The 27,903-nt window shown below is 44.1% G+C and overlaps 1 protein-coding gene across 2 annotated transcripts in view; it reads left to right on the top strand.

The window, feature by feature from the left end:
* Nucleotides 1-27,903, top strand: part of mtor (mechanistic target of rapamycin kinase) — a 427,661-nt gene that overhangs the window by 99,631 nt on the left and 300,127 nt on the right. For both annotated transcript variants that reach the window (XM_034171997.1, XM_034171996.1), the window contains exon 21: nucleotides 2,456-2,623. In XM_034171997.1, coding sequence (XP_034027888.1) covers nucleotides 2,456-2,623 — 168 coding nt within the window. The remainder of the gene's footprint in view (nucleotides 1-2,455; nucleotides 2,624-27,903) is intronic.

Below are 27,903 nucleotides of genomic sequence, written 5' to 3'. Positions count from 1 at the left end.
GACTTCCTGGTACCGGTGGTGTCTTGTAACCTTCAGTACGAGAAGGATAGAGAACTTTGTCCATTTTGTGCAGCCAGTACAGCCACTACTCCATGAGGCAGGATCTCAGACAGAGAACTACAACCCCTGGCAAAAATTATGGAATCACCGGCCTCAGAGGATCACTCAATTCTGAGGAAAAAATTATGGAATCACCCTGTAAATTTTCATCCCCCAAATTAACACCTGCATCAAATCAGATCTGCTCATTGACATTGACCCTATGCCATGACATTGACCCTATGTGTCTTTTTGCAAGGAATGTTTTTGCAGTTTTTGCTCTATGGCAAGATGCATTATCATCTTGAAAAATGATTTCATCATCCCCAAACATCCTTTCAATTGTCCAAAATATCAACATAAACTTGTGCATTTATTGATGATGTAATGACAGCCATCTCCCCAGTGCCTTTACCTGACATGCAGCCCCATATCATCAATGACTGTGGAAATTTACATGTTCTCTTCAGGCAGTCATCTTTATAAATCTCATTGGAAAGGCACCAAACAAAAGTTCCAGCATCATCACCTTGCCCAATGCAGATTCGAGATTCATCACTGAATATGACTTTCATCCAGTCATCCACAGTCCACAATTGCTTTTCCTTAGCCCATTGTAACCTTGTTTTTTTCTGTTTAGGTGTTAATGATGCCTTTCGTTTAGCTTTTCTGTATGTAAATCCCATTTCCTTTAGGCGGTTTCTTACAGTTCGGTCACAGACGTTGACTCCAGTTTCCTCCCATTCGTTCCTCATTTGTTTTGTTGTGCATTTTTCGATTTTTGAGACATATTGCTTTAAGTTTTCTGTCTTGACGCTTTGATGTCTTCCTTGGTCTACCAGTATGTTTGCCTTTAACAACCTTCCCATGTTTGTATTTGGTCCAGAGTTTAGACACAGCTGACTGTGAACAACCAACATCTTTTGCAACATTGCGTGATAATTTACTCTCTTTTAAGAGTTTGATAATCCTCTCCTTTGTTTCATTTGACATCTCTTGTGTTGGAGCCATGATTCATGTCAGTCCACTTGGTGCAACAGCTCTCCAAGGTGTGATCACTCCTTTTTAGATGCAGACTAACGAGCAGATCTGATATGATGCAGGTGTTAGTTTTGGGGATGAAAATTTACAGGGTGATTCCATAATTTTTTCCTCAGAATTGAGTGATTCCATATTTTTTTCCTCTGCTTGGTCTAAAAAAGTAACCGTTACTGACTGCCACAATCTTTTTTTCTTGATTTCTTATAGTGTTTCTTAAAGCCAGAAAGTTGCCATTTGAAATGACTTTAGTTTTGTGTCATGTCTGTGATCTGCTTTTTTTCTACAAAATTAAACAACTGAATTAACATCCTCCGAGGCCGGTGATTCCATAATTTTTGCCAGGGGTTGTAAGTAGAAATTCATTCACCAGAATGAACAGTTCACTGTAACACCACCTTAAACACCAACCTAACAGACAAAATGCTAATGTGTCCTCATCTTCACTAACATTTCTTAAGAATGTTGTTCGTAATAGTAATGCACCTAAATTTGGTTAGTAATGCAACTGGTAGAAGTGAGAGGAAAAAGCAATGATTCAGTACAACTAAATATGAGATAGAACAGATGAATGTATTTTTCCAGATAAGTGTGTGAAAATCCAATTAAATAGTCTGGATTTAATAAGCTCCAGTAAATCAGACTGTTTTGTTTTTTTTAGTGGGTGGCCTGTTCCACAGAAAAGGTGCACAAGAAGAAAAAGCTCTGTGACCTCTTGACATCTTCTTTACTTTTGAAACACACAGTAATCCTGCATACTGAGAACCCAGAGCACAAGCTGGTACATAAGGTTTAATAAGATCTGCCAGAAAAGAGTGCGCTAGTGAATACATAATTTTGTTTGCTAATAACAAAACATTAAAATCTGACCTCACATGAACATGAAGTCAGCAAAGTGAGACCAAAGCAGGTGTAATGGGGTTAAATTCAGAACAGGTGTATTCCAAGTTACAGCGATCTTGAAATGAGCTTGTCCATTCCTTCCATATCCCAGGCTTAAGTGTGGTGGCCATCAAGACCACATCTACGTGTTTCAAAACAGAATCTTATGGGCTACATCCTGTCTTTTACAAAGACTAAATTACTTACTAATTACTAATTAATTGTGTAGTTGTCAACCAGTTATTGTCATATAACACTGCCACCACCAGACCAAATTGTAGCAGGTGGTAAATGGGAGAGGGGAAGAGTTTAATTTAACATTGAGTTCTAAAGTGGCTTACATCATTGCTGCCTATTTCTTAGGCTAATGCCTGTTGGAAGTGTATCTTTTGTTCTGTAGAAAGAAAATGAATAGTACTTGATATGGTTAGGACTGAACACGTTTTGAACTGAGCCCTTTTGAATTCATGCTGACATGTTCACTTCTGTGTTGTAGGAGTACTGGACACCAAACAACCCCATGCAGAACACTATCATCCTTCTGATTGAGCAGATTGTGGTTGCGCTGGGTGGAGAATTCAAGCTCTACCTGCCTCAGCTCATCCCACACATGTTACGTGTCTTCATGCATGACAACAGTACCGGGCGCAGCGTTACCATCAAGGTAGGAAAAGGTCAAATATTACTCCTGCTAAGGCTGTGAGGTCATGGATCATTCACTGTTCTCTGAGCCGGCCTCAGGACAGCTGGTCATACATAGATTGAAGGTGCTGGTAATCCTTCCTTCCAGTTACCTTCAGAGCAGTGTGACTCAAATGGTTGAGCTTGGCTTTAAGTTGCACAGTGAGGTTACCAAACTATGCTGACATATCTCTTATATAGCCTGATAGAATAACAACATAATTCTCTGGTCCACACCAAACATTTTGAGTCTGTGTAAAAATAACTAACTAAATAAATAAATAGTCTCTGCTATGAATTAATTAATTTATTCGGCACACGCACACATTCTCAACAAAAAAACTTGTGAAATTCTCCAATATCCTGTTAAACCCCTTTGTGACCATTGTCTGAGGCTCTTGTCCATGTCTGTTGGTGAAAAATCTGTATCATAAGTGGGCCATCGCAAACTCCGGGCACTCCTTTCAATTTTTGTGTGTTTTAATATTTTTTGCCATTTATTCATTGGTACTTTTATCCACATTGGGAACAGGTCTGTCTCTATGTATCTTTTAATAAGAGATTGATCTCCAAGCAATGACTGAGGCGCGGGGGGGGGGGGGGGGGGGGTGTCTCACAGTAGGACTGATCTGTCAATTTCCATTTATTCTTATTCGTTGGGTCGCACCAGCCAATCACAAATCGCGTTTGTGCTGCCCTATAATAATCCTCCAAGTGTGGCAGAGCCATCCCCCCCTTGTCCTTTTGTAGTTGTAATGTCTGAAATTTTATTCTTGGTTTTTTCTCTCTCTAAATAAAATCTGAGATTATCCTATTCCACTCATTAAATTGCTTGGAGGGCACATGCACAGGCAATGCCTGAAAAAGATAAAGAAGCCTTGCTAGAAGGTTCATTTTTATCATATCTATCCGATTGTGCATGTTCATGGGTAATAACAATAATAATAATACAATAACATGCTTTTGGATGGTGGTATGCATTTTCAGTCGCCCAAAATGAGAGAGGGCAAATATCCAATCATGTGCCAGTCCTCCAATACCATACTTCTGTAGTTTAATAGTAAAGTGTGGTCTATAGTATCATATGCTTTCTGTAAATCAAAGAAAACCCCTACAGTGTATTGCTTGTTCTCAATTGTATTTGTAATTTGTTCAACAAAATCAGTTAATGCCAGTGAATTAGTACGATTTTTTTCTAAATCTATATTGCTGTTCACCTAGTATATGATGTTTAGTTATAAAATCATTTAACCTTTTTACAAATATCTTTTCCAGAATTTTTGAAAATTGTGGTAAGAATGAAATTGGCCTATAGTTTGAAAAGACATGTTTGTCACCAGATTTGAACAGCGGTATCACTTTAGCTATCTTCATTTTAAAAGGAAATTTCGTAGTCGTTAATGACAAATTAGAAATATAACGAGGAACACAGAATATTTACATGGACCTTCCAGCTAAAACTGTTATTCAAGTGGATTCCAAGGTACTTGTCACTGTGCCATTGCACATAGTTTTTTGCTTCTAGGAAATAGGCTGATGTGTATGTGTCTTTGTGCAGTAGGCTGTTGGTAGCTGTATTATCTCAAAATGTAAAAACAAAAATCCCTGGGTAACTGTTAGAACATACATTTATCAGGGACAGATCTTGGGGGTGTACTCTCCCCCTTTTTCATGGACCAAATGAACCTTCTGTTCAGCAGCAAGTGACTCAGCTAGATACATTTGTACCAGACCATGATTCAGCAAAGTGTAGCAAGGATGTTCACATTTTTAGCCACAGACATTTCAAATGTTATCTTTTACTTGTCATCATAATGTCATAGCATCACATTCAACATTCTACAATAAATGTTTAAATAAAAAAAGCAAAACCTAAAAAAAAGAAACAGGTTATTAAGAATCTTTTCTCTGTGGTATGCCCCCAGACCACCCTAGCCCGCGCGATGTGACTCATTCACAAATCCACATCCCCCTTCTTCACAGTATCCTGTGAAAAGAATGGGATTGCTGATGCACCCCTGCGGGGCACCTGTGCTGGTCCAGCTTCTGAGAGGGCATGATTGAATCTGATGCGCTGGCTTTGATTGGTAAAAAAGGAACAACGCCATTTAATTAAGAAAGGATTGACAGTCATCTGTTTCAGCTTTGAAATGACTAGATGAGGCTGGACTGTATTACAAGATGTGCTAAAATCAACAAATACAATCCATATGTAGGCATGGGTTGCAGCACCCATCCCATGCCTATAGAAAAATTGTGTGCCTATAGGCATGGAAGGGCTACTGAACGTGCTTTTTAAAAATAGAAAGCAAAGTTCGTTTTTTTGTTGTTGTTGTTGTTTTCCCTTTTTACTGCTCCAATCCACTACTTAAAAACCATGTCCAGTTCGAACCATAGCTTTTCTGATTCGTGACACCCCTAATTGGTAGGCTATTCATATTTATATCATACAACCCCAATTCCAATGAAGTTGGGATGTTCTGTAAAATGTAAATAAAAACAGGATACAATGATTTACAAATCCTCTTCAACCTATATTCAATTAAATACACCACAAAGACAAGATATTTAATGTTCAAACTGATAAACTTTATTGTTTTGTGAAACTCATTTTGAAATGGATGCTTGCAACACATTTCAAAAAAGCTGGGACAGTGGTATGTTTACCACTGTGTTACATCACCTTTCCTTCTAAGAACACTCAATAAGTGTTTGGGAACTGAAGACACTAATTGTTAAAGCTTTGTAAGTGGAATTCTTTCCCATTCTTGCTTGATGTACGGCTTCAGTTGTTCAACAGTCCGGGGTCTCCGTTGTCATATTTTGCGGTTCATAATGCGCCACACCTTTTCAATCGGCGACAGGTCTGGACTGCAGGTGTAGAAAGTTTTCCAGATTCTCTGAACCTTCTGATTATCGTATGAACTGTAGATGATGGAATCCCTAAATTGCAATTGAACGTTGAGAAACATTGTTCTTAAGCTGTTGGACTATTTTTTTCATGCAGTTGTTCACAAAGTGGTGATCCTCACCCCATCTTTGCTTGTGAACGGCTGAGCCTTTTGGGGGTGCTCCTTTTATACCCAATCATGACACTCACCTGTTTCCAATTAGGTGTTCTTTGAACATTCATCAACTTTCCCAGTCTTTTGTTGCCCCGTTCTTTTTGAAACATGTTGCACGCATCCATTTCAAAATGGGCAAATATTTACACAAAAACAAACAAGTCTATCAGTTTAAACATTAAATATCTTGTCTTTGTGGTGTACAACCCCTGGCAAAAATTATGGAATCACCGGCCTCGGAGGATGTTCATTCAGTTGTTTAATTTTGTAGAAAAAAAGCAGATCACAGACATGACACAAAACTAAAGTCATTTCAAATGGCAACTTTCTGGCTTTAAGAAACACTATAAGAAATCAAGAAAAAAAGATTGTGGCAGTCAGTAACGGTTACTTTTTTAGACCAAGCAGAGGAAAAAAATATGGAATCACTCAATTCTGAGGAAAAAATTATGGAATCACCCTGTAAATTTTCATCCCCAAATCTAACACCTGCATCATATCAGATCTGCTCGTTAGTCTGCATCTAAAAAGGAGTGAACACACCTTGGAGAGCTGTTGCACCAAGTGGACTGACATGAATCATGGCTCCAACACGAGAGATGTCAATTGAAATAAAGGAGAGGATTATCAAACTCTTAAAAGAGAGTAAATCATCACGCAATGCTGCAAAAGATGTTGGTTGTTCACAGTCAGCTGTGTTTAAACTCTGGACCAAATACAAACAACATGGGAAGGTTGTTAAAGGCAAACATACTGGTAGACCAAGGAAGACAAAGCGTCAAGACAGAAAACTTAAAGCAATATGTCTCAAAAATCGAAAAATGTACAACAAAACAAATGAAGGAATGGGAGGAAACTGGAGTCAACGTCTGTGACCGAACTGTAAGAAACCGCCTAAAGGAAATGGGATTTACATACAGAAAAGCTAAACGAAAGGCATCATTAACACCTAAACAGAAAAAAACAAGGTTACAATGGGCTAAGGAAAAGCAATTGTGGACTGTGGATGACTGGATGAAAGTCATATTCAGTGATGAATCTCGAATCTGCATTGGGCAAGGTGATGATGCTGGAACTTTTGTTTGGTGCCGTTCCAATGAGATTTATAAAGATGACTGCCTGAAGAGAACATGTAAATTTCCACAGTCATTGATGATATGGGGCTGCATGTCAGGTAAAGGCACTGGGGAGATGGCTGCCATTACATCATCAATAAATGCACAAGTTTATGTTGATGTTTTGGACACTTTTCTTATCCCATCAATTGAAAGGATGTTTGGGGATGATGAAATCATTTTTCAAGATGATAATGCATCTTGCCATAGAGCAAAAACTGCAAAAACATTCCTTGCAAAAAGACACATATGGTCAATGTCATGGCATAGGGTCAGTGTCAATGAGCAGATCTGATTTGATGCAGGTGTTAATTTGGGGGATGAAAATTTACAGGGTGATTCCATAATTTTTTCCTCAGAATTGAGTGATTCCATATTTTTTTCCTCTGCTTGGTCTAAAAAAGTAACCGTTACTGACTGCCACAATCTTTTTTCTTGATTTCTTATAGTGTTTCTTAAAGCCAGAAAGTTGCCATTTGAAATGACTTTAGTTTTGTGTCATGTCTGTGAGCTGCTTTTTTTCTACAAAATTAAACAACTGAATGAACATCCTCTGAGGCCGGTGATTCCATAATTTTTGCCAGGGGTTGTATTCAATTGAATATAGGTTGAAGAGGATTTGCAAATCATTGAATTCTGTTTTTATTTACATTTTACACAATGTCCCAGCTTCATTGGAATTGGGGTTGTAAATAACATAAATATGATGTGCTGGACATAAATTAAACATATGTAGTGAGCCAATAAAGAGAGTTACGAATATAACTACGGTTCTATGAATTCCGAATGACCGCCAGAGGGCGGTGCTTTAGCACCTGGATAACTACATGTGCGCAGCACAGAGGTCGAGAATATATACCAACAAAGTCACACCATTGAATGTGACCTGGGTGATGTCACTGGTTGTCTTTATATACCAGACGCACCCAGCGCTCGCTTCTTTTCGGAATGAACTCGCAAGACTCTGAGTGACAAGCAACTCTGGCGGTCATCCGGAATTCATAGAACCGTAGTTACATTCGTAACTCTCGTTCTGTTTCATTGCTCCTGACCGCCAGAGGGCGGTGCTTTAGCACCTGGATGACTTAATACCAACAAGGTCACGAAGAGTCACACTCACCTCGCATCAGCAGTGGGGAGTGGAGGCAGACAACACCGCCGAAGTCACCGCAGGAGGAGTGGCCACATTGTCTGTAATAGCGGGCGAAGGTACAGGATGAATCCCACGTAGCAGCAGCACAAATATCACTCAAAGGGACACCTCTCAGTGCAGCCCAGGAGGTGGACACCCCTCTGGTGGAATGGCACGTAACCTTAGGAGGCTGAAGACCTCTGGACCTGTATAACTTGTAAAATGGCATCCACGACCCAGTGCGAGAGTCGCTGCTTTGACACAGCACAGCCTCTTTTGTGATCACCGTAACACACAAACAGGGCATCCGTTTTCCGGATCCCGGCAGTCGCACTAATGTACTGCTTCAACATTCGGACAGGACACAGCGAACCTGAAACAGATAATCCTGGATCAGAATGCGGGACATACACAGCCAAGGAAACTGGCTGGTTAACATGAAAAGTTGAAATTCTCTTGGGTAAAAAGGACGGATTAGGCCACAGCGTAACCCCAGATCCGTCAGAATTCCATCGCAAACAGTCCCCAACGACTGATAAGGCATGGAGCTCTCCCACCCGCTTAGCCGAAGACAGTGCAAGTAGAAAGGCAGTCTTCACTGACACCCATTTAAGATCAGCACTTTCAACTGGTTCGAAAGGGGATAAGCTTAAACCCTCCAGGACTAGAGGAAGATCCCATGAAGGTACGCGTGCAAGCCTTGGAGGCCACAAACGTAGAGCACCTTTCAAAAAATGACACACTAAGAGGTGTGAACCCACTGACCGGCCATCAACGTAGACATGCCGGGCAGAGATTGCAGCAACATAAACCTTCAAGGTAGTGACAGCAGTTCTTGTAAATATTTGAGGAGAATAGGCACAGGGCAATGCTCCGGGTCTAACTTTTGTTTCTCACACCACCGCGCAAACAGCTTCCATCTGTTGTCATACAAAGCCCTGGTAGAAGCAACACATGAATTAAGGATAGTCTGAACAACAGCCTGGTCACAAGAACTTAACAAGGAGTCTGGCCCCTCAACGGCCACACATACAGTTGAAGGCGTTCTGGGTGAGGGTGCCAAATCCTCCCCTGTAGCTGTGACAACAAATCCTTCCTCTCCAGGAGAGCCCAAGGTTCTCCGTCTAGGAGTTTGTAAATCATGGGAAACCAAATCCTCCCAGGCCAGAATGGAGCAACCAGCAGCACCCTGTGGCTGCTCTGATCTATCCTGTGCAGTGTCAACATCAGCAGCGGGAGAGGAGGGAAGGCATGAAGGAGGCAATCCGGCCACGGGTGAGCCAATGCATCCTGCCCCAGCGGGCTGTCTGGTTCCAAGAGGGAGTACCATTGTGGGCAATGTGTCGAGGTGCTCGAAGCGAAAAGGTCCACTTCCGCTGCACCATATTTCTGCCAAATCATTTGGACCACAATCGGGTTCAGTCTCCACTCTCCCGGTGGTGGTTTCTGTCTGGAGAGTAAATCCGCTGCGCTGTTCTGTACACCGGGCAGATGAACTGCTCTGACACTCTGAAGGCGAGGCAACGCCCATAAGAGAAGCTTCTGAGTTTCTGCCAATGAGTGATTGGACCTGGTGCCCCCCTGATTTTTTTATGTGATAGACTGTTGACGTGTTGTCCGACCGGACAAGAACATGTCTTCCTCTCAGGGACGGAAGGAAATGCTTGAAAGCCAGTCGCACAGCGCGAAGCTCCAGCACGTTTATGTGTTGGAGTCTCTCCTGGGGACTCCAGACACCCCTCACTGTCCTGTGATTCCACACAGCCCCCCAACCTTTGAGTGATGCATCTGTAACAACCACCTCTTGGCGAGAAGGAACAGAGCCTAGAGGGACACCCTTGCAGATGAAGTCCATGTTCCCCCAGGGTTTGAGGTGCAGAAGGCACTGGTTGGAGAGTCGTACAAGCCTGTGCTGATGCAACTTTGAGTTGAGGCCTAGGTTGTTGATCCAAATCTGTAGGGGACGTAAGAACAGAAGTCCCAAAGGTACCACTAGCGACATTGCAGTCAATTTGCCCATCAACCGGAGCAGAAAACCAAAAGGCAGCGTCACAGCCCGTTGAATGTGTGAGACGAGACGAATTACATCGTCCACTCTCTGCGGGTTTGGCGATGCAGTCATAGTCAGGGAGTCGATGGCAATGCCTGTGAAGGTCGTTTGTTGACTGGGAACAAGAGAACTCTTTGCAAAGTTCACTGTGAGTCCTAAATGAGAGACATGGTTCAGTAGAAGAGCTGTGTCGTTGTGCGCCTGCTCCTGAGTCGGAGCGCAGACAAGCCAATCGTCTAAGTAGGGTAGGATTCTTAATCCAAGAGCTTGCAGTGGGGCTAGTGCTGCAGCCATACATCTGGTAAATGTACGAGGGGCAAGAGAGAGGCCGAAAGGAAGCACCCTGAACTGGTATGCCTGACCTTCGAAAGCAAAGCTGAGAAACTGCCTGTGATGAGGCGCCACTGGCACATGGAAATAGGCGTCTTTTAAGTCGACACTTGTGAACCAGTCTCCTGGTGTGATAGTTTGAAGGACGTCTACTGTGCGGAGCATGTGAAACTGCAGCACTTTGATATAACGATTCAGACGTCGGAGATCGAGGATAGGACGAAAGCCGCCATCCTTCTTTGGAACAAGGAAGTAAATTGAATAGAACCCCCTGAGCTGGTCTAATCTGTGAACTGGCTCTTTGGCCCCCTTCTCCAGGAGTTCCAAAATCTCCCGTTGTAGGGCAGCAGACTGCACCGAGTTGGAAACAACAGTCATCCTCACCCCATTGAACTTTGGAGGATGACATCCGAACTGAATTCTGTAACCTTCGAACAAGGTTGAAATGACCCATGGGTCTTGAACTTGAGCCTCCCAGTGGCTGAGTTGATTTCATGAAAAACGGCTGGGGGCCAAACATTGGCAGTCAGACCCGACCACCTCTGCCTTGCATCCCTGAGGACCTCTGGGCGCGATTACTGGAAGCTCTGCGAAACCGTTCAGTTCTCGGGGGTCTGCCCGTAAGCTCATGAAAGGTAGGCTGCTGGGAGAGCTGTCCCTCAACTGCAAAAGCACGTGCAGCTCTGGGAGTCGGCGGAAGCCTGGATGTAGAGTGAAAAGCCATAGCACGTCTGACTGGCTGAGGTCTGGAAGACCGGTGTAGGTCAACAAACTGTTGCCGAGATTTACTAGCCTCGACAGCACGCTCTAAAGTTTGTTGGGCCACAGGTCCAAATACTTGGCCTGGAAGAACCGGCAGCGAACGGAGTGGGCCTCTGCAGGATTCGGAAAGGGGGGACTGCGCAAGCCACACCTGACGTCTAGTGATGGTAAGGGTTGACATCAGTCTGCCAAGCTCTCTAGACATATAAGCAAAGGTTTGGAGTGAGGCATCACTAAGACTTTGCGTAGCATCATCAACCTCTGCCTCCCTCAAAGACTTTGAGAGGGCAAGGGCTAAATGGGACAGTGAGTTGCCTAGGCGACCGATGCGAGCAGCTGTGTCACAGCTTTTGGTGATTAGGTCATCAGTGACCCTACACTGAGGGCATGGGCAGCAGGCATCCGGCCGAGCAGCATCAGCTGGAGCCACAACCAGGTTCGCAATAATGCTGTCAACGGCGGGCATACAGTTCAGACCATACTGCGCTGAATCACACATAGAGCTAAGGGCTCTGCAGTCCTGTGATAGATGAGTCAATGATTTGGGGTCCGCCCAATATCGGTGGAGCTCCTCGATATATGGTTGTGAAACTGGAACGTTGAACTCAGGCTTCTGAGTGACTTTGAAAAAGGCACTTGAAGCGGTGGTTTCTGCAGGGGATTGTCGACCCCAAGCCTGGATAAAGCCAACTGAACAGCTTGCTTGACAAAGGATAGTCCAGGTTCGGTTTGCGGCATGGACTCTGCTTCGGAGGTATGAGAGCCCACTAATGAATGGCTTGGAGAAAGACTCCTCTCATCCTCATCCTCCACACAGTTTATATCACTTGTCATGTACAAGGAATCAGTTGCAGCAGTAGACATGACATCGTCCTCCTGCTGAGTAACTACATTGGTCTGATCAGCCTCATTAGGGACAGCAGGAACTGTCACTGCATCCTTAGGCTGTAGATTCAGAAGCAAGGACTTAATCTGAGCAAACTCAGAAGTCAACGTTTCGACCTTTTCAGCCAAAGCATGGTCATGAGTAACCTTCTTAGCAGAAGGGGCTCCTGCATGTGGGCGTTTACGGCGCTTTGGGTCCTTCCTGGGGCTGGAGGCCAAAGTCGCACTAGATATTCCACTTTCCAATGCCACAAGTCTAGCAGATCTCTCTGCCAGTGGCACGCTGGCACAATTAAGGCAGGCATCGCCAGTCAGGGCTTCCCTCAGGTGTCCGATCCCAAGACAGGAGGGGCAAAACATATGTCCATCATCTGGGCTCAAGGGAGCCAAACAGGTACTACAGCCATGCAACAAAGGCCCCGTCAACATTGTGGACTGCGTGCAGATGGCTAACGCAAGCCCTGACAGTTACAAATGGAAAGACAAAGCGTGAATCACACGCAGTGTAAACAGTAACACGAGGCACGGAGCGTGAAGCACTCACAGCCGCCGGCTTGACACGAGGCACGGAGCGTGAAGCACTCACAGCCGTCGGCTTGACACGAGGCACGGAGCGTGAAGCACTCACAGCCGTCGGCTTGACACGAGGCACGGAGCGTGAAGCACTCACAGCCGTCGGCTTGACACGAGGCACGGAGCGTGAAGCACTCACAGCCGTCGGCTTGACACGAGGCACGGAGCGTGAAGCACTCACAGCCGTCGGCTTGACACGAGGCACGGAGCGTGAAGCACTCACAGCCGCAGGCTTGACACGAGGCACGGAGCGTGAAGCACTCACAGCCGCAGACTCGACACGAGGCACGGAGCGTGAAGCACTCACAGCCGTCGGCTTGACACGAGGCACGGAGCGTGAAGCACTCACAGCCGCAGACTCGACACGAGGCACGGAGCGTGAAGCACTCACAGTGTAAAAGCTAATACAAGGCCCGGAGTGTGAAACACTCACAGCCACAGTAATAACACGATGCACACAGCCGAAAAAACTCACAGCCCAAGTGCTAAGTCACTTAGAGCAACGACGACAACACTAGCTGCTAGCGGAGCTGTTAAACTTAGCAAATGGCGGCAGTGCAGACATAGTACTTCAAGGAGTGGAAAACACTCATGGCAAGCCCAACACAGTACACTATACTGGTTCTGATACACACACTACCACGTAGTTAACAGGGTTAGTGACACAACTAAACAAATAGCCAGCTTTCAGCGAAACAACACAGCTAATGTGCACAGAGGAAAATATCCAGCAGGGCAGCGGCAAAGTGCGTACCCGGCGTTTATGAAGGTGTACTCACGACAGGCGTCAAAGAATACAAAAAATGGTGAAGCTGTGTCTCGCAGCCTCTGGAGGACGTGTGCAGTGCACGTAGCTCCAACCGAAGGTGGGTTGCGAGGCTACAAGCGAGAGCGGCAATCGCAGCTAAATGCGTTCTCAACCTCTAAGAATGCGAGAATGTAGAAAAGAAGCGAGCGCTGGGTGCGTCTGGTATATAAAGACAACCAGTGACGTCACCCAGGTCACATTCAATGGTGTGACTTTGTTGGTATATATTCCCGACCTCTGTGCTGCGCACATGTAGTTATCCAGGTGCTAAAGCACCGCCCTCTGGTGGTCAGGAGGAATGAAATAGAACTAACATTTATGTTGACGTGACAGTGTTCTGTCAGTAATAACAGATTCTATTCAATGAGTATGCAGTCCTGAGACAACACATTAATGCATTTTTTGCAGAACATACAACTCAGTCGCATGCCCAAGTCATCAGATTTTGAGGCAAAGAGTTTGCTTTGACCGAATGCCAAAGTGATGAGTTGGGTATAATCACATTGCATCACTGTGTGATGTGCAGAGAAACTCTAATGCCGACCTTAACCATAAAATCCACATGGCAACAGCGCCATGCAGATTTTACGTCATGACTATAATCATAACATACATAAATGTTCACTGATGACACGGAAATGAAGCAGATAGTTCCATGTGCTGTCAGAGAGAAATGACCAATTGTAAAAATGGGACAAGTTAGGACTGAAAATGTCACTGGCCAAATTTATTATAACATCTATATTATAATAGCCAATATGGCCTCTGTGTGTGTGTGTGTGTGTGTGTGTGTGTGTGTGTGTGCATGCACGCAAGTGTGCACGTATATGGCTTCGATCACGCAAAAACCGGGGAGAGCTGACATTCTTAGCTCTGACCCAGCATGGAAGTGGCCTATGTGTGATTCAGTTGTCAGACCCTTTGAAGAAAAAGGAGGGTGTTTCGGCAGCTCCATCTGCACCTGAGCTGCCCTGTATAGGATCCGCTCTGCGCCCTGAGCAGTGAGGGCATTAGAAAGGATGCCCCTGCACAGTCTGCTTCACCTTAACCTGTCTGAATTACCGCATCCAGAGGGCCACCATTTCTGCGATAGAAAAACTAAAACACAAGTGATCAAATTTGGTACATGGAACGTATGAACTTTGATTGACAACAAAAAGCCGGACCAACCGGAAAGGTGAGCAGTTCTTTTCTTTTGCAAACTCCAGAAACTGATCTCGACATTGTGGCCTTGAGTAAAACAAGAAGTGCAGGAGAAGGTCAGCTATGGGAGGAGCATGGGGCTTACCTTTTTTCATTAAAGGGCTTTCTGAGGAAAAAGGATTCCATGGTGTCAGTTTTGCCATCAAAAACTCTGCTTTCAAAGCTGACTGAACTCCCGGAGATAGTCAGTGATCAACTGTTGACACTCCATCTCCAATGTGCAAGTGAATGCCGTCCTGTCATCATCCATGCTTACGTTCCAACTCAGGCTGGACACCATTCTCTCTGTGATACCCGCATCTGACAAGATCATCCTCCTTTGTGACTTCATCGACTAGGTGGGAAAGGACCACCAGCTCTGGAACAGAAACATCGGGAGAAATGGAGTGGGCAAGTTCAACGTCAACAGCACCCTGTTTCTCATACACGTACATCAAGTACATCAGACATGAGCCAGTCATCACCAACACCATATTTAGGCACAAGTAAAAGTTCAAAGTCTCTTGGCAATATCCTCACTTGACATATTGCCACTGGCAATGACTGTCATATATGACAGATGCACATATCATCATCTGATCTGCACACCATCTTAAGATCCAGCTGAACATTTGCCCCTGAGGAGGCCTGGACACTGCAAAACTGCCAAAAGGTTCAACACATCACCAAGCTTGAAGACCCAGGCCTGATGGTAGAGCTCCCCTTGAACTGCTCTGTTTCGGCTCCTAAAGATTAGATGGAGCTCAAAATTCAGGACAGCCTTAACAACAGCTTGCTATGAAACACTCGGACAGAAGAGGAAGCACCAGGACTGGTTTGATAAGGACAACCAGGTCCTGCAAAGGCTCATAATCCAAAAGCAGAAAGCTTTCCTTGACCTCCTAAAAGATCAGATGTCATAAGAAAAGAAGTCTCAACTCTTCAAAGTGAAATTCGCAAGCTGAAAAATCAGTGGTGGGTCAACAAGGTTGCTGAAATCCAAGCCCTCACAAACAGAAATGACAGCAGGGTCTTTTTCAATGCGACCAAAGCATTGTACGCCACCCATCCAATGACAGGCACCTCTTCAAAGCAAGGATGGCCTGGGCTTGCTGAAGACCAAAGATGACATCATTGATCAATGTAAAGAACATGGTGAAGACCTCTTAAACATCAACACAATTGTTGAGGAGGAGGAAGTGCTCAGCCATCTACCAAGAAGACATTGTAGAACACCGCTGAACCCTAAATCTTGAACAAACTATCCTCGTCCTTCAAGACATAAAAAATAACACACCCAGTGAAGACAACATTCATGTTAAGATCTTTTAGGAAGGAGGTCCCTTTCTCCAGTAACAACTGCACCAACTCTTCATCAAAAATCTCTTCTCATGAATGCCCACAGATGTGAACGACTCAATGACTGTCACCATCTACAAGCAGAAAAGAGAAAAGTTTGACTGCAGAAACCATTACATAATTTCTTTGCTGTCTACCTTAGGAAAGGTTTTGCATGGCTTGAAGACAACGGTTTGAGAGGATTGGGGGGGAAAACATCATTCCTAAACCCAGAATGGCTTCCATCCATCAAGAGGGACAACAGACGTGATATTCACTGTCTGTCAACGGCAAGAAAAGTGCAGAGCACAACATCAACCGCTGCACTTCACCTTCATTGACCTGACAAGGTGTTTGCCAACATGTCATGCTCACTTCTGTGGAAGATGCTGAGCAAAACAGGCTGTCTGGAGAATTTCGTCAAGATCTGGAAGCTTCTCCATGATGACATGTCTGTCATAGTTCTGGTGAATTGCACAAAAATGGAAGCGTTCAGTCAGGAGTAAAGCAGGGCTGTGTCACTACCCCTACATGCTTTATCATCTTCATGGCTACAGTTCGCCATTTGAGCAAAGTCAAGGTGCCAAACTCCAGAGTATCGAGCGTGTCATCATCAAAAACAAGGTAGAGAAGCTTGAATCTTCGACTGGACTGCGATGCTTGACGCGAGGACGTTTCGCTTCAAATTGCAGAAGCTTCCTCAGCTAAAATTCTTGCTCTGGTAGTCTGACTTCTGTCTGACCCTTGTAGAGAAGAACAAACAGAATCCACACAAGCTGGAGTTATTAAACCTAACCAGATACCTCCTACTGAGAGGCAGACTGCTATTGACTAGTGACTAAACAATTGCTTTATTTAGTACCTATTGTGCTCTTGTTAGCACCCTCCTAATGACAGGGTAGCTGTCCCTCCTAATGATGGGACTGATGCCTCTCCTGATGACGTAAATGACTCATTACCATGCACAAAAGACTGAAACTGCTTTGATCTGAGTACCCCATTGTAAACGGGACAAAACATGTCTCAGACCCCCTCCCTGGTTAAGGCTGGGTTTCATCTGTTTCACAAAGAATGCCTCCTTCACCCCTCTCTCGAGCCATTTCTTTTCTCTGGCTAATATTTTAACTCCTTTGTCCTCAAACATGTGGTTAGTGTCTTTAAGGTGGTGATGAACTGCAGACTGAGGTCCACTGGCGCCCTCTCTGCGGTGCTGGTATACCCTTTTTTGTGTATCAGAAGTCAAGAAAACTGTAACAAACACTACATAGGTGAGACTAAGCAACCGTTACACAAAAGGCTATACCAGCACCGCAGAGAGGGCGCCAGTGGACCTCAGTCTGCAGTTCATCTCCACCTTAAAGACACTAACCACACGTTTGAGGACAAAGAAGGTAAAATATTAGCCAGAGAGAAGAAATGGTTTGAGAGAGGGGTGAAGGAGGCATTCTTTGTGAAACAGTTGAAACCCAGCCTTAACTGGGGAGGGGGTGTGAGACATGCTTTGTCCCCTGTTTACAATGGGGTACTCAGATCAAAGCAGTTTCAGTCTTTTGTTCATGGTAATGAGTCATTCATGTCACCAGGAGAGGCATCAGTCCCATTGTTAGGAGGGACAGCTACCCTGTCATTAGGAGGGTGCTAACAAGAGCACAATAGGTGTTAATTAAATCAACTGTTTAGTCACTAGCCAATAGCAGTCTGCCTCTTGGTAGGAGCGGTCTGGTTAGGTTTAAAAACTCCAGCTTGTGTAGCTTCTGTTTGTTCTTCTCTACAAGGGTCAGACAGAAGTCAGACTACCAGAGCAAGAATTTTAGCTGAGGAAGCTTTTGCGATTTGAACGAAACGTCAAGCAACCCAGTCCAGTCGAAGATTCAAGCTTCTCTACTATGGAAACCACCTGGACAACTGAGAGCCTACACAGAAACATCAAGAACAAGCTTCGGTGGGTGGGTCACATTGTTAGGATGGATGACAGCAGACTTCCAAAGCAAATCTTCTTAAAGGGTCCAGAGGGGGACAGAAGTAATGCTACACGGTCCTTTTGAAGCACAACCTCAAGAGGTGATCCTTTTACTGGAAGACCTGTGAAGAACATGCAATTGACCAATACACACGGGAGTGGCAGTCTTTGAAAAAATCTGTATGAATAACACAAAGGAGAAGAAAGAGGACGGAGAGAGCAAGATTCTGCCTGACAGAACCTTTCCTTAACAACTATGTGCAACATCTGTCAGGAGCACTGTGTGTCAAGACTGGGCCTGTTCAGTAATCTCCAGGTCCACCATCCTCATCCAGGAATCGGCGAAGAGACCATCTTCCTCACCACCATTCCGTCTGATGCAGACCCTCAAAGAGTTCACTCATTCACACACTCGCACACCATTGTCAAGGGTTTACCACGGGGTTCTCTCATTTTTTTCCCCAGAGACTCTCGCAGTAATCATGCGGCATCAATTCCAGGTCCGCGTTTTTCTGTCTATTTTTAGTTCCTTAAGAAATTTATTTATTTATTTATTTTTATTTTTTTTGTAGTTTCTTAGTTTTTCTTCCCTGGTTCCCAGAATGGTCTCAAGGTTATATCTCCTGGTTCCCAGTCCAGTTCAGGGTTTTTGTCCCCTTCTTCCCAATCCAGTTTATGTTTTGTTAGGGGGTTCTGCTGAGTTGAGACAGTGGCTGGCAGGAGCTGCAGTTTCATTCCTAGTGTGGACTGTCCTCCGTGAGCTCAGATTGGACATTCATAGTGCAGACTGTTCCTGACCCTGGACCTCATTCCCTCGGCTTACCTAACCTCCAAACAGGACTGTTTTTTTGGACTCCTAATAGTTGCACGTCCTCCGTGTTCTCTGCTGTGGGCTTAGAAGAGTCACATGCCTTAGTTCCTGTTCCCCTGTGGGCCCCAGAGAGTTGTCCTTGCCCTTTTTAACCTCTTGTGTGTAGTTTGTCTGTTTTCCCTGCAGGTGGCACGCTGCAGAACCAAGCAACACCTGCAGCTCAACTTCTCCTCACAGCTGACGCTCATGAGATTCTGATCAGGAACCGGCTACTTAAACCACGGCTCTGAGCTCAGTCTTGGCTAGAGTCTTCGGTGACCCTGACCCGCGAGAGTCTTCCATGACTCTCCGTGACTTTCCATGATACTCCGTGAGCCTTCCATGAGAAATCCATGACCCTGTCTACGCTGACGCTTCCATGCGCTCTGACGTCTGAGCTTCCCGCAGCTCATGTCAAGGTAATCTCGGCACCTCTAATTCCCATGTTAGAGCTCATTGATCGCTTGGTGTTTCCAGACGTTTTCCTGCGCAGCTTCCATGCTGCATGCTGCTGGCTCCCACGCCACCTTCCGCATGACATCACTTTGGAACTCATCTGCTCTCAGTCTCAGAGCGCATAGTTCTGCCACATTCAGCTAAGTTCCTGGATGTCTGAGAGATCCCGTTCTCACGCTGCTCCTGTTTGTGACTGTGCATGACCAAGGACTGTTTCCAAGAACTACTACGAAGAACTGTTTACAAGAGCTAATTCTAAGAACTGTTTTTCAAGACCTGTATGAGCTCTGATACAGAACCACTAAGAACTTTCCAAGTCATTTCTAAAGTCAAGTCCAACTTAATTGGAACTGCGTCACAAGATGCGCAGCAGCTGACCTCTGAGGGCAATTCATGAACTGTGAAGTTCCTGCCTTAAGCCTGCAGTGAACTGTTGTGTTGAGGGCTTCCAGTGTTTTGAATTCAATCACTCACCTCTGTTCTCCTCTGTCCTCCTAGTTCCTCGTTCTCAGCTCTCTGGGTCCCACCTGACCCTGGTTCCAGCTCAATACTCTGACTCCCAAGTCTGTCCCTGTGTGTACTGCGGTTCCCGAACGTCCACCACTATATGTGTGCCCGAACTCGGCTCAGCAGGCTTTCTCCAGCTCAAGCACCTCAGTTATTTATTTTTGTAAATAAAGCTCTTTCCCTTCACAACCTGTTCTGGTTCTTGCTCCCTAGCATTTGAGTCCATGACCTTTAATGATCGGGTCCCGTCCGGACCTCTAACCACAACAGGAATGATTACATTAAAACATTAATGTAATTTTGATGGATCCGGGAATAAACTGAGGATGATTCTGTGTGATCAGATTCCTGGGGCTGGCTGTTGTAAACAGAGTCTGGTTGACTTTCTATTCATTATTGTCTATATTTTAAGTTTTCATTTGGTCTTGTTTTGATTTCAGCATACATGGGATATGTTATTTGTGATTATGGAACCACTTTGTAATGTATAATCTGCACCACAAAGTGTTATACAAATAATGTTTAGGATTACTGAGTGAATATTTCATTGAATTATCACTAGACAAGACAAGAGTTCCCAGTATGTATCCATTATGAAATAATTGTTCGGTGTTTGGAATAGAATGTTGTACTTTTTTATGGGAAACTACTGGAGAATAATTGCACCCTGCAAAAGATTACCTTAAGGGAAAAACACACCTCAGCTCATGTCCAGCTATTTGTACATCATGCAGTTTTATTTATTTTTTGTAGACATACTTAAGTATAGTAGTCAGGTTTAATCCCATTTAATTTGTGTTGGCTGGCTAGTTATGCTTTTTGGCGGTTTGCGATGTGTGTGTGTGTGTGTGTGTGAGAGACTGTGGTGGTAAAAAAGACTGCAGATGCACACTAACAGATGGAGATACGTTCCTGACACTAAACTGTTTTTTTTGTTGTTTTTTTGGTGGTGGTGGTGGGGGTTCAGCTTTTCTCTCATGACAAAAACTATTTTAAATCGTGCAGTATTTAGTGTGATTGTTAAAACCATCATTGGCAAAACAGTGATTTACAGGAAATGTACAGTGCAAACAGAAATCACTGCAGTAAAATGCTCTTCATGGTCAGTGAATAATTTAAAATACCATAAGACATGTCTGGATACATGGAGCAGAGCCCTACAGAGGTAAACGTGCATATTTACCTCAGTGGATTATAAAGAAAATTCTTTCTCAACTACTGTTGCAAAAGGCAGCAACCTCAGCATTCATGTGCGGTGGCACCTCGGCAGTCCAGTAAGTGCCTGAGTCAAATCTTTAAGAGCTGTGCATTCTTGTTTTGTTTTTTGTTTGTTTTACAAATGGAATTGTGAAGTTTATTTTCACAGTTATGGCTGAATATTTTGGACAAAAGTATGATTTGAAATTTACAGTGCATCTGGAAAGTATTTACAACACATTTTCCACATTTTGTCACGTCAAAGCCTTATTCCAAAATGAAGTAAATTCATTTTTTCCTTAAAAATTGCACTTGCAACATGCAATAATGACAATTAATTATTTTTTTTTTTTTTTTTGCAGTTTTATTAAAAATAAAACACTAAGAAATCACATGTACATAAGTATTCACCATGCTTCACTGTAGGGATGGTGCCTGGATTCATTAAAACATCAATCTTTGTCTCATCAGACCAGAGAATTTTGTTTGTCATGGTCAGAGAGTCCTTCAGGTGCCTTTTTTCAAACTCCAGGCAGGCTGTCATGTGCCTTTTACTAAGGGCCCGTCACATTAGAGCACGAATGCCATTAATACGGGACAGATATTCATACAGCCGTGTATGAATGCCATAAGAATACCCAGAATGTGGTATGAAGCCGGCTCGAATGATTTGTGCGATTCGGAGTGCAGCAACTCCCGAATCCAGGTCGACTACCCAGAGGTTGAATGCATACATCAACATTCCCTCATGAAAAAATAAAAACAGAATAAAATGAAAAAGACAAAGAATAAAAACAACACAGCAGGAAACCTCACAATGCCAGCAAAATGCAGGAGGAATATGCAGAATGCCCCTCCAGTGCCGTACATGCCACCCAAGGTCTGAGTGGAAAGCGCGTGGGGGGCAGGGCGAGCACTGTTTTCCGCTCTTTTGAAGACCTGCCATGTCACACTGCTGGGTGTGGTGCTTGCATCATATTAAAGATATTAAAGACTGCTCTTAACCCACCTGTGGCTTTGAGCAGAGACATTCAACAGGGGAAGATGATTATCATCAGTTTTAGGGCGCAGGCATGATTACTTTGTCCAACACCTTCCAGCTGAGCTGCAATCATGAGCCAGGCGGACGTCTCGACATGTTCCACACCGCAGAGGGTTTTCCAAGAAGCGGCAAAGAAAGACAACACCAAGGAGCTGCACTCATTGCTGCAGATGCAAATTCAGTGTCAACTCTTCTGGCACAGAAGGACAGATGGCACTCCACCAGTCTGTCAGGGCTGGTTAAACTGCTGGTGTAATTTGGCACAGATGTCCGACTGGCCAACATGGAAGGGTGGAGAACAGTCATTTATTGCTACATAGTTGTGCCAGATTTAAGGAAAATAAAAAAAATGGTGATGCTCAAATAAAGAGTAAGGTTGCTACAGCTATGCAAACGAGAGGTCTATGCAAGTCAGACCAGCATAATTAGCCAGTCATCACACATGGACAGTAAAGGTCCAAATCTTTAGGTCCTGCTGCTTCTTGTCTTAGTGTATGGTTGTGAGATTTGGTTGATAACCAGTGACCTAAGGTGACAATTGCATGTTTTTGGCACTACTTCTCTTCGGAGGATCTTTGGGTCCTGTTGGAATGAATTTTTGTCAAATGAGTGGTTAATCCGGGAGAGTCAGATGAGTGTCTCTTGCGTTGTGAGGGAAAGTCAGCTACGACATTTGACATCATTTGACATTTGAAAGTATTTGGAGCGTGTCTTTAGGCACAATGGAGCACGCAGTTGCCTCAGTATTGAGGACCTCAGCAGTTGGAGAAGACCAAGGGGACTCAGGGGACCCAGGTTTCATTTAGCTGCAGCAGATAGGTGGTTACTTCTGTGAGGTGCAGGTGGACCGCTTGTCTGCCTGGTGGTTTTTGTCCACACCCCAGGGTGGACCTGGCGTGCGGTGGATGCAGCAAAGGGTGGCACTACTCCTGCGTGGCACAATGACAGCTCTTAACCCACCTGCCTTCATGTCATGACAAAAAAAATGGCAAAAACTCTAAACAATCAGGAAGCGCTTTCAAATGAATGCCGTCTGGATAAATTTGCAGAAAACACCCTGCCAGGACTTGATATTGATTTTAAATTTCTGAAATGCAGGATTGTTGTTCGGGATATTAAATTTTTTTAAAGCTTGGTTTTAAAATGCAACTTTACACATGAATATTACTTTATTAATGACCCAACCTAAATTCTTTCTTTGGGCTCTACACAAGCGTAAATATTATCTGAATCATTGCTAAACGCGGCCACGACTATTTGTTCAATCAGCCCCCAGAACAAAGTGTCCTTTTCTTTGCTCTGTGATGATTATTTTAGTTATTTATGTAATTGTGTATGTAGTTATTGTAGTAATTATTTATATACCTGTCCTGGCTGTGGTCTCTGTGTTTAATGTAACACGTCGTGTGCACTAAGTCGTCATTTCCAGCTGTCAGTTAGTGGCTGTCGATCAGCTGAAAGGCACCTCGCTGTGTTGTGTGCGCTTAGACGTAGCTGGCTGCTCCCCATGTGTTCATGTCTGTACATACATATCAGCATTTCATGCAATTCCCCCCCCCCCCCCCCAACACATGTGGTGTGTTGGGGGGGGGGGGGGGGGGGGGGCAAAAGACACACCTGCACACTTGCGATCCACACGCATGCCACATGTTGAATGGGGAGCTGACACTCTGACACGCCACGTGTGTTGCTTGTTAACCACACGCATCGCCTGCTCACTGTTTTTGTGCTTGGCTGCGCGAATGGCACCACATTTCCTAAGTGCTCCTCGAGTGGTATTGGATTTTTGTGTGTGGCACCTGGAATTTGGCCGACACCTGCCGAGAGAGGGATCAAATGAGCACTCATAGGGCACTCTGTCTTTCAGCCGCTGGTGTGCACAAATAATTGTAGCGACAGGTGTGCGAGGCGTTAGAAGCACCTCCGATTTTTCTTGAATGGCGTGCAATTCCTCCTCCATGCATCATTCGGCCTCATTCGTGCGATGTGTGAAGGGATGTTAAAGGATGCCCTAAAGGATGATATGTCAGATTTGTTTGGTTAGATAATTTAATTTTGCTTGCACTGCCAGGAGCAAAATTTGGTGGACTGAGCAGGCATACAGTATTTCCATCACTTCATACTCTGAGGAAACGGCAGAGCTCGGTCAACAGCACTCTGTGTAAATCGTAAATGGACTGCATTTGTAGAGCACTTTTCCATCCGATGGAGATGGTCAAAGCGTTTTACAGTGATACCTCATGTTCATCCATTCACACATACTGTATAGTCATGCACTGTTTTCTCTGTGCTGTCTTGAAAGGCCCTCATCTGCACACTGGGAGCAACTTGGGGTTTAAGGACTTTGCCAAAGGGGCTCTCTGTGATTTTTCCTGTCTGACAGGGATCTTCTGGTCTTGAGCCCATGCTTTACCCTCGAGACCAGCCACTCCTAAACTTAAGAATGCTGGGGCCCACGTTGGAATCTGTAAATTTTCTGAGGTCCTCCCCAAACCTTTAATCACAATTTTGATCGACTCGAGACTTAATGTGGTCTTGCATTTTTTTTTGGCCAGATTACCTTCCAGATCCCCCCCCCCCCCCCGCCTTTTGAAAAAAAGGAGGTATTGGGGCACGATTTATTACAGTAGCAGTCAAAATTCTTATTTCATGCTATTGTATACCAGTGATAACCACTTAATGCTGACTACAGCGACTATGGGCGTGCCCCATAAAACAAGTCCTTGTGGGCATGCTCACAAATACTCCATACAGGTGATGGTCTAGTGGTTAAACAGTGGCTTGAAACCAGAGGATCCTCGGTTCAAACCCCAATTTGGATGGAAAATCACTAAGGGCCCTTGGGCAAGGTCTTTTATCCCCAAGTTGCTCCCGGTGTGTAGTGAGCGCCTTGCATGGCAGCACCGTGACATCAGTGTGTTTGTGAATGGGTGAATGTGAGACATCATTGTAAAGCACTTTAAGCTTCTGATATAAACGGAAAAGTGCTATATGAAAAAAAAGCCCATGTTTTAACCTTTGCGGTGGTTATTATTACAATTTTCCACAAAGCTAAAATTTTAGCATCTCAAAACTGTCTTCCATTGAAGAGCACAACATGGTTTTCATGGGATTTATGTTGCAGAAAATCAGAAGAGGTTTTGTCAGAGAATGTTAGGTCCCTGTCATGGCACGTATCATAGGTCACTGTCATGATGCACATAATGATGGTGGACATGCTACCTGCATGCATCACCACCACTGTCATTATCATTAGATAGCTAATCATGCACATGATATCTGTGCATTTGTTAGAGTTCTGAGTGGAGCCGTGAGCTTCATGGAACTGAGCACTCACACAGACCTGTATGCCTCACAGAGCAATGCGGCCATCCCCACTACCCTGTGCACAGCCACTGCTGCCCGCTCCGGTCAGTTTTTTCCACACTCCAATGAATTTGAACTTGAAGTATTAATTAATTTGGATCTTTCCCTCAAACACTTTTTTTTTTTGTGGCGTAAATGTTTTGTCTTTGGAAGTGATTTGACACATAGTGGTGCAGCTTATGGCCTGGTCACACGGCATATGACGATTCCTGAACGAAGGGAAAAAAGTAAAAAGTCACAAATTGCAGAGAAAAAGTGGACAAATGTGCTTTATCATCGAATAGCCTGTGAATCAAGAGCACAAAAGGAACAAAAGAGGAACAAAATGAAATTGAAGCTAATGTTGATCTCCGCACTTTAAATGAAATGTGCCTGGAGCCACTGCTGGAGCAGTGTGTGTCTGCATCTCTGCATTTCAGGACTCAGCGCTGGGTCGGAGCTCTGTAGTGCGGCGCTACAGAGCTCCATCTAAACAGTGACGCACGTCTTCCACCGGTGCTTGATTTGGTCTGGCGTTTGTGCAAATCCTGCTTCGCGTACCTTTTCGGCCACCTTCTTGTAAATGTCGCTATCTCGGTACTTTCTACCATCAGTAGACATTATATTCATGTCTTTCATGATACTAATGAAATACTCGGTTTCCTCCTCTCTCCAAAAGTGTTGTGCTGTGCTGCCGTGTCTGGATTTCCCCATGCTTGTTTACCTCTGCTTCTGTGGTGTCCCCCAGGTTGCGCACGCCGCATACAGGTAGGGCTGTCACGATTAGGAGTTTCTGGAGACGATTAATTGTCAGACAAATAATTGCGATTGGCGAATATATATATATATTTTTTTTTCCCCTTCTTTATATTCTACTATTGTAGTATAATTACACAACTCTGGAAGAACTTTTGGTTTCTGTGAGTGGAGAAACTGGGAATGGTGCAACATTTTTATTTTTATCTTCATTTTACATACAGTCCCAACTTTTTCTGAATTATGGTTGTTTCTGTTGCATTTCTGAAATTGTTTCTCCTCATCAGTCACGTTTTGTGCTTAAACACTGCATTAAGCCCATATTGAACAAATAAATACCTTTGGAAAGTAACAGCTGTTAAAGTTCATAGTTCTCACCTGCTTTTTGTGATCTGTGCATCTGAACATCACCACAGCTTCTCCATGTCAGGGTTTTTTTTTGGCTCAGTTCATTCATATATTTTTTTTTAAATATGTTTTTAAAGCTATTTGACCGTTTATTTCATCTCATGATCTCATAAATTCAGCATACGACGCGCACATGGTGTGAACAGGATGGTAACGGCAGAATCACACCTTTAGAGAAAGTTCAGAGAAAAGTAAATCAGCTCCACGTTTTGGTTTTTTTTTTTAACTTGTTCACTCCGGTTAAAATCCTCTCTCTGCTCCGCGCTCGCTGCGCACTGATGGTTCTCAGACTGTAACGTGTCGCGCCTGCATTCAGGAATCTCCCTCACGCATCCCCTCCCTCCCAGTCTGCAGCCTGTTGACTCCGCGCGCGCACACAGACACACACACACCGACATCTCCGCATTTTAGAAGGCTTTTGAAGAAGACGGCCACTGTTTTAATCGGCCGTCTTATCCAAACAGCAGGACGGATCGCTCTTCAGCCTCCATGTTATTGTCCCGCCTTAAGGCGAGAGCGAGGCTGCAGCACAATGACGTCAGATTCTGAGTCGTTTTATGCTTTGTGGATAAAATAAATAATTCACGGTAATCGCGAATATGAAAAATAATCGCGAATATGAAAAATAGTCGCGATTGACGAATATTGTAATAATTGTGACAGCCCTACATACAAGTAGTTGCCGTACTCAAAAGACCAAGATTCCTTGCAGATAGGACATGTGCAGAACACAAAATAATGTTCCTTTCTATGGGGATATTTCGATGCTTGTTTATATGACCTGATGTTCGGGTTAAAAAAGGAGTAACCCAGGGGTCATGTTAGGGTTTTTAAAAACCGGAATATGAGCATATTCGGGTTTTTAAAAACCGGAATATGAGCATATTCGGGTTTTTAAAAACCGGAATATGAGCATATTCCGGTTTTTGCAACCGGGTTATTGCTAATATTTCGGTTATGAAAGGGTTATTGGCTGCATGTAAATGTAGTTTGTGTTCAACATAAGTCCAGCCCTATTCCTGCCAGAGTCTTCAAATTTACCGGGAACATTCTTGGGACAGAGATCTTGGACAAGTTCAAAGATGGCTAACCTTAACCTATTTTAAGAGGTGAAAAGATCACATTTTGTTTCCTGTTGTTATGCTCATATGGCCGACAGCATGAATCATGCAAATCTGCTTTTTATTCTGGGGTGTAGGGGGCAGAATTCTGGGAAGAACACGGTGACAACCAGTCAGCATAGAGAGACACCGTGACGTCACTGTCTGGTCTCTAGTTGCAAATCCAATATGGTGGATCTGCTCCAGAACCACAGCATTTCTGTATACATCGAACATGTTTCTCATGTATCATGTAAAAGTTAATGAGAAATAAATGCTTCTAAACTGAAAACACTGGTTTTGTAAACTGATAACACCTCTGGACTGATTTACAAGGCAACTCATAGACATCAGCGTGCATGTGCATCACATGTGGTCAAAGGTAACGTCCGGTTTTTTCAA

The sequence above is a fragment of the Thalassophryne amazonica genome, chromosome 6 (genome assembly GCF_902500255.1).
Source record: "Thalassophryne amazonica chromosome 6, fThaAma1.1, whole genome shotgun sequence".
Taxonomy (NCBI): domain Eukaryota; kingdom Metazoa; phylum Chordata; class Actinopteri; order Batrachoidiformes; family Batrachoididae; genus Thalassophryne; species Thalassophryne amazonica.
Note: the sequence above shows the minus strand (reverse complement) of the source record. Positions and strands in the feature narration are given on the sequence as shown.